The sequence below is a fragment of the Cololabis saira genome, chromosome 1 (assembly GCF_033807715.1).
Source record: "Cololabis saira isolate AMF1-May2022 chromosome 1, fColSai1.1, whole genome shotgun sequence".
In the NCBI taxonomy this organism is placed as follows: Eukaryota; Metazoa; Chordata; class Actinopteri; order Beloniformes; family Belonidae; genus Cololabis; species Cololabis saira.
Window position 1 is genome coordinate 2,688,889 of NC_084587.1, and position 10,237 is coordinate 2,699,125.

At 41.9% G+C, this 10,237-nt stretch overlaps 1 protein-coding gene across 1 annotated transcript in view; it reads right to left on the minus strand.

Moving 5' to 3' along the window:
• LOC133449653 (zinc finger protein 345-like) overlaps positions 1–9,801 on the minus strand; it is a 42,918-nt gene extending 33,117 nt beyond the window's left edge. Inside the window, exons 1-2 of the mRNA XM_061728784.1 lie at positions 9,661–9,801; positions 1,914–2,991 (exon numbers count right to left, since the gene is read on the minus strand). Coding sequence (XP_061584768.1) covers positions 1,914–2,991; positions 9,661–9,801 — 1,219 coding nt within the window. The remainder of the gene's footprint in view (positions 1–1,913; positions 2,992–9,660) is intronic.
• Positions 9,802–10,237: the final 436 nt, after the last annotated feature.

Here is a 10,237-nt window from a genome sequence, read left to right on the forward strand (position 1 = left end):
GGACAGGAGTTTTCCGGCAGTACGCGCTGGTGCTCATGGGAAATGTAGTGCTCTTTCTGGTAAAGCACTACCGCTTTGGTCCAAAGGAGCCGCCAAACTCAACAAAAGCTGAAAGTTACATTGTGCTGCTTTAATACAAAAGAATAAGTACATAATAGAATGATTGAAAAATAAGTAGTTAAAATAATGATAAATAACTAGATAACAAAAAAAACTAAACCACCCTAATACAATAAAAAAAAATCATGTTATAAGCTAAACTAAAAGGAAGGTCTTGAGCCTCTTGAGCCAGATATGCATGGACTGCTGATGGGCCACGTCCAAAAGTGAATTAAGCAGTTCAGTCTTGGATTTTAGTTGGTTAGACAGTATCCGGATGTCTCCCTTGAGGCTAACAATTTCCTTATTAGTGTCTGAACATACCGGGTTGTCATCTGGTGGCGTTGGGGCAGCCAAGATCTGCTCACAATCACCATCGGCGGCCATCTTGAGTCAGCAACAATGATACCGGAAAGAACAATCATCTACCGGTGGTGAGTGAATGGTCTGAATTACAGCCCAACAGCAAAGGGAACCAAAACCCCTGATGCTTCTGGCTGATCCATAATATCCTCCAGGTTTTTGTAGTTGACTGCGTGAAATTGTGTCATTTTGTCCAAATTGGTTTTAATTGGAGCCATAATGTTACTGGACTTGATATCGATGGACTGACTGCTGAACTGGAGTTTAGATGCTACTGACACAGGAGTTTTTGTTAACCGGTCCACAGCAGCAAACGAGGGATGACTGTTATTGATGTTATTGTTGATGATTTCAGAAGAGGAGCCCAGTGCCTAAACATTAGGCCACCAGGGCTAGGGTCTTTGTTGTGAACAGTCACTGATCCAATTCCTGCTCCACTACATATAACTTATCCTTCAGACACACATTTTATTCACACGATTTAAAAAAAATGTTTAAATTGTCATTATCTTTGTTAAGCCTGATTTAAGGTTCTGCGTTAAACCAACGTAGAGACTACGCCGTTGCCGTCGTGAACCCTCGGACTTCTCCGTCACTCCATTTCGCCGTGGTGCAGTACCCCCCCAGAGCGCTAGTTGATACTTTGTTTAGCTTCCAGTCTTTCACAGTGGATCAAAGAGATAAGGACAACTATTAAAAAACCCAAAACAACCTCCCCAAAAAAAAAAATCACACACACACAAAGAAAAGAGCGTTGAAAGTTCACGACTGCTTCACGAACCGGAAATGCGTTGCTACCAAGCAAACCAATCACAGCCCTCTCGGTCTGCGTTGGGTCTGCGTTGGGTCTGCGTCGCCTCGCGCGTAGTTACATTTTTTGGGAGGTGCACGTCAGGCTACGGCGTAGGCTACGGAGATCCTCCTGCGTAGCTGCGTACCCTACGGCGTAGGCTCTGCGTTGATTTAACGCTGAACCATAATTCAGCCTTAAGTCTATGACAGCATTCACTCACTTTTAGAGTTGACCAGCTGGTCCCAGAAGCAGAGGTAAGAAAACAGTGCTTTACTAATGACACCATCCCTCAGATAAAATTAAATCAAGAACCATCATTCATCTATAGTGATAAAATCACATGAACAAGGCACCACTGTGGGACACTGTTCTAACATTCTGACATTGACTTCCTGTTTGTTTACAATGGTGTTACTGAGCAGGAAACTGAAATCCAACAAAAAACGAATAACTTTATTCAGAACAGAACAATAACAGAACAATGATGAAAAATGTTAGATTACAATAAAAACATTACAAAAAAGGTTACTAATTTACGACCAGAAGCAGAACTATTAAAAAAAATAATAATATAAAACTGAACTTATTACAATTATACCAGATTTCCAGATACACACATTTTATTCAGTGTGAACACGTTGGTGACATCTCAAATTACTCAATTGAGTAAAAGCTGCCCCACACTGCTCACATCTGTACGGCTTCTCTCCAGTGTGAATGCGTTGGTGCCTCGTTAAAGCACCTGATGTGGTAAAAGCTGCCCCACACTGCTCACATCTGTACGGCTTCTCTCCAGTGTGAATGCGCTGGTGCGTAGTTAAAGCACCCGATTTAGTAAAAGCTGCCCCACACTGCTCACATCTGTACGGCTTCTCCCCAGTGTGAATGCGTTGGTGCGTAGTTAAAGCACTTGATGTGGTAAAAGCTGCCCCACACTGCTCACATCTGTACGGCTTCTCTCTAGTGTGAATGCGCTGGTGCTTGGTTAAAGCACCTGATGTGGTAAAAGCTGCCCCACACTGCTCACATCTGTACGGCTTCTCACCACTGTGAATGCGTTGGTGCGTAGTTAAAGCACCTGATGTGGTAAAAGCTGCCCCACACTGCTCACATCTGTATGGCTTCTCTCCAGTGTGAATGCGTTGGTGCGTAGTTAAAGCACCTGATGTGGTAAAAGCTGACCCACACTGCTCACATCTGTATGGCTTCTCTCCAGTGTGAATGCGTTGGTGCGTAGTTAAAGTACTTGATATGGTAAAAGCTGCCCCACACTGCTCACATCTGTACGGCTTCTCTCCAGTGTGAATGCGTTGGTGCGTAGTTAAAGCACCCGATTTAGTAAAAGCTGCCCCACACTGCTCACATCTGTACGGCTTCTCCCCAGTGTGAATGCGTTGGTGCGTAGTTAAAGCACCTGATGTGGTAAAAGCTGCCCCACACTGCTCACATCTGTACGGCTTCTCTCCAGTGTGAATGCGTAGGTGCGTAGTTAAAGCACCTGATTGAGTAAAAGCTGCCCCACACTGATGACATCTGTACGGCTTCTCTCCATTGTGAATACGTTGGTGAATTCTTAAATAAGCTGATCTGGCAAAAGTTGACCCACACTGATCACATCTGTACGGCTTCTCTCCGGTGTGAATCTTCTTATGTCCCTTCAAGGATGATGAAGTGGCGAGGACTTTCTCACACTGATCACAGGGGTAACCTGTGGGCCTCTCTTTCCCTTTACGTTTCTGTAAAAAAAGAAAGAGACTTAGATCCCGTTGTCGGTTGACCTGTCAAAGGTTTTTTCAGTTGTATTTAATAGCTTTCTATCATGGTCTTTGCAGTGAAACAATGAATCCTTATTTTCTAGGGGTCATATTAACCATGTCCTGTCACAACTAGTTCTTTACAGACAAAAACATTCAAATAAAACATCTCGGTAGGTCAGAACAAAAGTGTAAGTGGTGAAAGCTGCTGAAACAAAAACCCTTAGAACACATTCATCAACTGTTTACCGAAGCCACTTGAGATGACTGATCTCAAACTTTCATTAGAAATTTTGTCTTTAAAACAGTTTTGACTTCAGAACTGTATGTGAAAACTCAGTTTTATTACCTGACAAATGTGATGTCATAAACAAGTCCTCATCAAGATAGAGATGTCATAAAAAGGAAAAATTTGGGCTATAAACGAGCCCCAAAACAAGCGACGTGAGACAAAAACAACATTTCAGCAACCTGAATTTATTTGTTGCTACTTTCAATGAACATACATGACAAGCAGCATGAAGGCCTCTGGTCTTATATGTCAAATATGATTTCATCCACTGTTTCAGCTCAATTAGCTTATTTAAAAACACAAATAAATTAAATTCATTGGGCATTAAAATTATGAAATTAATTCATAAAATTGAAAGTCTAAAGTCCTTATAAGATCCAAATATCTCACAGATAAGCATTTAGTGACTAAACATAAACGGTGCAATAAAAAAAAATTAATTGGGAGTTATGCGAATGTGTGAGGAATTAATAAAGAAATTCTTTCAGGCAGTTATTTGAAAACACTAGTGTGGAGAAATCTTGTAGTTGTTAATGAACAGAGTACGGATCAATGTAGGTTTTTTGATTGGGTATAAAGTTATCTGAGTGCATTACATTTCTTTTGCTAAGGTGTTTTTTGTAATATCACACTGTGTCCTCTGACAGGACATAGTGTGGGAGATGCTTTCCCCCCCCCTCTTTCCTTGTGTCATCTTTTTCTTACCTAATGAAAGGGCGGTGCTGACCCATTGGCTGAACCCTCAGGCACCAGCTCTCCTTTTTTGACATGAAACACACTTCTGCTGATGTCTATGTACGGCCTTGCGCCCCTCAAGATCCAAAATGTTCTTCTTATTTCAGCAAAGATCCTTTCTAAACCATCCTGACACAATCTCTCATTATAATCTTTAATGATTTATTGTGTCACCTTGTGAGTAGGATCCAGTACAATTGGATGTAGTACAGAAGTTTGGGCTAAACAGAGTAAGCAACTGTGTGTTGGAAGTGATTTGTGTGATTTGAGACAGGCTATGTCCTCCCAAAAGCTATTGTTTTGTGCCTTTTTATAGGATTTCTTGTTCAGCATTCAGAAATTCAGCTGCAGAGGGATTTACAGTGGTCTGTCTGGAAAGAGACTGGGCAGTTGCATCCAGTAATTCTTGGTAAGTTTTGAAACAGTCAGGATTTGGCACAGTAACAGCAACGTTAACACAGTAACAGACAGATTGTTTCAAATCAATTTGGTCATCAACAGATACAACATACAAGGTTTAGGCCAAGTATCTGGAGGTTTGCATAAAAATGCTGGGGCATTGATCAATCTGTTTGGGAGGAAAATATCTGACGTGTCTGAGGTGTTGTGCTACCGTCATGTGATCATGTGAACTCTTATTGAACATTTTGTGAATATGTAAATTCTAGGGGTGTAACGGTACATGTATTTGTATTGAACCGTTCGGTATAGCGTGTTCGGTTCGGAAGGGAGGCGTACCGAACGAGTTTCCACACGGACATATTAAGTAGAGGGCCGCACGTTGTAGAGCAGAGCGCTGCTGCAGCTGCACATATGCAGTTGCGCTCACACCGAGAAACAACAAGCAACAGTTGTAGCCGACGTCATGGCTAATGCCGCTAGTATTGGCAATAACCCGTGCTTATTAATCACATAACACAGGTTAAACATCATGACCAAATCCGCTCCGACTCGGTGCGTCAGTGATCAGCGCAGACAGACTGCAGCTTCGCCTGAATTATGGTTCCGCGTTAAATCGACGGCGTAGGGTCGCGGTGCGGTGTGCGTCGCCGCGAACTCTACGCCGTCGGCTCTGCGTTGGTGTGACGCGGAACCATAAATCAGCCACCGGGAGCAAGGGCTCGCTGGGTTGATGTTGATCCGCGGACCAAACTTGTTAAGGAGCATCAAACTCACTCTTATCTACGCGGAAAAAACGCTAAAATATAAAGTAGGCGTCCCAAAGTGTGATCTATGGTGAAATAGGAAAATTAAGATGTGTACGCTATATGTGTAGGCTGTTCCCACTGTTCCCTTCAGTTCTGCAGCGCAGCTTGAAACCCCGCCCACCCCCGCCCCGCTGCAGGCACTGACGCTTTCAGTGTGAATGCACCAAGCGGCGAGATGCTGGCGTCGGGACGCCCGTGACGCTTTCAGTGTGAACGCAGGGTTATAAATGTTATTTAATCTGAGCAACAACTTTAAACTGTTCAGTGTTGCATTTGTTCAATTTTGCACATTTGATGTAGAAAAGATTTGTTTTTAAGATTTAAGATTTTGTTGTTTATAAGTCTGAGCCTTATAAATGTTATTTAATCTGAGCAACAACTTTAAACTGTTCAGTGTTGCAACTGTTCAATTTTGCACATCAGGGAGATATTTTTTTTTTAAGTCTGAGCCAATGTTATTTTGTGTGTGTGTAATAAACAACTAGCACGTTTATATTTTGCATTTTTGTTTTCTTACTGTACCGAAAATGAACCGAACCGTGACTTCCAAACCGAGGTACGTACCGAACCGAGATTTTTGTGTACCGTTACACCCCTATCACTGAGTGAATATTATGAAAGTAAAATATATATTTCTCGCTAAATGTAATCAAAACGCATTTTTATGCAGAAACTAACTCCAAATATTGATTTTATTCACTAAAAAATGAGAAATGTCCGCCATTTTTTTTGGTGTCACGGCCAGAATCTTGAAATTCACGTGACTTGGACGCAAAACGAATAGGCAGAAAAAATGTAACAATGTAACAATTCAAGGGCTATTATTGTAACCCCTCTAAGTTTTTGCACTTGGACCAACGTAGGCAGGGTACGTTTTTATGTGAGACTGGGTTGAGTTATGGGACTTTATCAGACGAAAGTTATGACAACGCAAGAAAAATGCTTTACAGACAATTTGGTCATAAAGTTCTTATCATAAATGCACATATGAATAAATTGTTAAATCTGACTCCAGTTAAAAAGGCCTGTGATGTAGCAGCTTTACGCAGACTATATGATGACATGGAGATTCAAGTACGCTGCTTAGGCTCAATGGGAGTAGTCTCACACACTTATGGCAATTTGCTCTGCCCAATTCTCATGAAAATGATGCCAGAAGAAATGGCTTTGCAGCTCACCCGTCAAAACGGTAGTGAACGAGAAGAAGATACGGACAATACATTCAGTGTAGAAAACCAGAAGTCGTTTTTGTAGTTAGTTAGTCAGGCTTCAAACATAAAGATATAAAACTACAATTTAATTTTTGTGAAGAATCAACAACAAGTGGGACACGATCATGAAGTGGAACGAAATGTATTGGATATTTCAAACTTTTTTAACAAATAAAAAACTGAAAAAGTGGGCGTGCAAAATTATTCAGCCCCTTTACTTTCAGTGCAGCAAACTCTGTCCAGAAGTTCAGTGAGGATCTCTGAATGATCCAGGGTTGACCTAAAGGACTAATGATGATAAATGGAATCCACCTGTGTGTAATCACGTCTCCGTCTAAATGCACCTGCACCGTGATCGTCTCAGAGGTCCGTTTAAAGCGCAGAGAGCATCATGAAGAACAAGGAACACACCAGGCAGGTCCCAGATACTGTTGTGGAGAAGTTTAAAGCTGGATTTGGATACAAAAAGGTTTCCCAAGCTTTAAACATCCCAAGGAGCACTGTTCAAGTGATAATATTGAAATGGAAGGAGTATCAGACCACTGAGAATCTACCAAGACCTGGCCGTCCCTCTACACTTTCAGCTCATACAAGGAGAAGACTGATCAGAGATGCAGCCAAGAGGCCCATGATCACTCTGGAAGAACTGCAGAGGTCAGAGGTCACCTACAGCTGAGGTGGGAGACTCTGTCCATACGACAACAATCAGTCGTATACTGCACAATTCTGGCCTTTATGGAAGAGTGGCAAGAAGAAAGCCATTTCTTAAAGATATCCATATAAAGTGTTGTTTAAAGTTTGCCACAAGCCACCTGGGAGACACACCAAACATGTGGAAGAAGGTGCTCTGGTCAGATGAGACCAAAATCAAACTTTTTGGCAACAATGCAAGACGTTATGTTTGGCGTAAAAGCAACACAGCTCATCACCCTCAACACATCATCCCCACTGTCAAACATGGTGGTGGCAGCATCATGGTTTGGGCCTGCTGTTCTTCAGCAGGGACTGGGAAGAGTCTGCAAAAGACCTGAGACTGGGACAGAGATTTGTCTTCCAACAAGACAATGATCCAAAACATAAAGCAAAATCTACAATGGAATGGTTCACAAAAACATATCCAGGTGTTAGAATGGCCAAGTCAAAGTCCAGACCTGAATCCAATGGAGAATTTGTGGAAAGAACTGAAAACTGCTGTTCACAAACGCTCTCCATCCAACCTCACTGAGCTCAAGCTGTTTTGAAGTAGGAATGGGCTAAAATTTCAGTCTCTCGATGTGCAAAACTGATAGAGACAAACCCCAAGCGACTTACAGCTGTAATCGCAGCAAAAGGTGGCGCTACAAAGTATTAACTTAAGGGGGCTGAATAATTTTGCACGCCCAATTTTTCAGTTTTTTATTTGTTAAAAAAAGTTTTTAATATCCAATACATTTCGTTCCACTTCATGATTGTGTCCCACTCGTTGTTGATTCTTCACAAAAAATTACAGTTTTATATCTTTATGTTTGAAGCCTGAAACCTGGCAAAAGGTCACAAAGTTCAAGGGGGCCAAATACTTTTGCAAGGCAGTGTAGGTCTCTGTTATGTTCAGCTGAGTTACCAGCGTGGCTGCACCTCCTGTTCTTTCTCTGCCTTAGATGCAGCCAACTTTGAAAACTCAATATACTCCTTCGTGTGAAAAACCTTCAAATGTCTTATCAGCTTTGTTGTGTTGAAATAATTTTAGAACATTCCTCCTCGGGGTTTCTCCTTTGCACACACTTTGCAAACTGTAAATTTGTTGTCCTTTTCAGACATTGTAAAACTCCCGTACCGGCGAGGCCGGCCACGCCCCCTCAGGACAGCTCCGTATGAGGTGTAGGAACGCAGCGCAGGCGGCGGTTTGTTGTTGTAAACGTCATCAGATCGGCCCACTCTCAACTATTATTTTCCGATCTCCGATCAAAAGCGATAGGGGCATTATCGGCCCGATACCGATCAATCGGTGCATCTCTAGTTTAATTCAATCTTAAATTCCCAAGAAATGCTAGAAATTCATGTGTTTTGTGCCGCTAGTGAACGAGTCTACTGTGCCGCTGCGTATTTACGCACAACCAAGCCGGATGGAACAATCACTGTGAGTTTAATCTCTGCTAAAACTAAAGTGGCTCCGCTAAAAAGGGTAACTTTGCCCCAACTGGAACTGCCGGGAACTCTCATCTGTGCCAGACTTGGTCATTATCTGAGCAAGATGTTGAGTCTGAACAATGTTAAGTGTCATTTCTGGACTGACTCGATGATCACCATTCATTGGATCAAGAGCACAGCAAAGCAAATGGAAGCTGTTTGTGGCTAACAGAGTAGCAGAGATCCAGAGTCTAACGCCGCCGGAGAACTGGAGACATTGCATGGGAAAAGAAAATCCTGCAGATCACGGAACTGGTGGACTCAGTTCAGAGACACTTGTAAATGACAGGCTGTGGTGGAATGGACCGAGTTGGTTAAACTCGCTATCATTTACTCCTTTACTGCCAATGCCAATGATATTTTCTCCCAGAATAAAACATTTGTTGTCAAGTGTTATTTGATAACTGACAAGTGTTATTTCATTTTTTTAACAGATCTGAATTGTTGCTTTTACCTGAGGAAACACTAGGGGTGTTTTGTCCTGGTTGATGCAAAGATGTTCGGTCGGGTTTTCTCTCAACTAAACCCAACAACCTGCCTTTTAGATCCCGTTCCCACATCACTTTTATAATGGTTTTATGGTTATTAGGAGTATGAGCTTTTAAACATAGTAAATTCCTCTCTGCCTGTAAAATGGCAGTGGTGATGCCCCTTCTGAAGAAGAGCAATTTAGATCACAACATCCTTGATAATTCCGACCTGTATCCAACTTACCATTCTTAAGTAAAAGTCATAGAAATTAAATACATTTTTAAATAAATACAATATTTTTGAGAAATGTCAGTCTGGTTTTAGGACAAACCACAGTACAGAGACAGTCCTTTTAAAGATTGTTAATGATCTCAGATGCAATTATGGATTCACAGAAGCTTTCAATCCTGGTGCTACTGGATCTAAGCGCAGCTTTTGAGACAGTAGATCATCACATTTTATTAAATAGACCTAGTCTGGTGGCGTCTCTGTCACTGTTTTAGAATGGTGTTTTAATGGTTTTACTCCTATCGCACTGATGCAAATGCTCTCCATGCCACGTCTTTACCATTTTGGTTTGGTTGGTCAGCAGGAGACAGACGGACCGAGAAGGAGCGGGTTCGTGGACCTGAACTCTGACCTGCAGACCGGCAGCGGCCGCTTTAGTCCTGCTGCTGGATCCGGAGTCCTGGCTCGGATCCCGGTCCATCTCCGAGTCCTGGTTCTGGTTCTGATCCCGGTCCTGGATCTGGTTCTGGTTCTGATCCCGGTCCTGGATCTGGTTCTGGTTCTGATCCCGGTCCTGGATCTGGTTCTGATCCCGGTCCATCACCCTGGCTCGGATCCCGATCTGTCTGCAAACCTCGGCTGTAAGAATATCAAAACATATAGAAAAGAATATCAAAACATATATAAAATAATAATAATAATAATAATAATAATAATAATAATGTAAGAGGAGATTTATTTTTGTTAAGTTTATTTTGGTAATTCATGGTTCATTATTTTATAAATATATTTTGTATATTCTGATGTAAATCAGGGACTATAGTTACACTAGTCAGCATACCTGTTGTGATGTTTTAGATTGTCCCCGTTCTTTTTCACTTACTCACGACCCCAAAAAGGAGTAATTTAATCAAGTA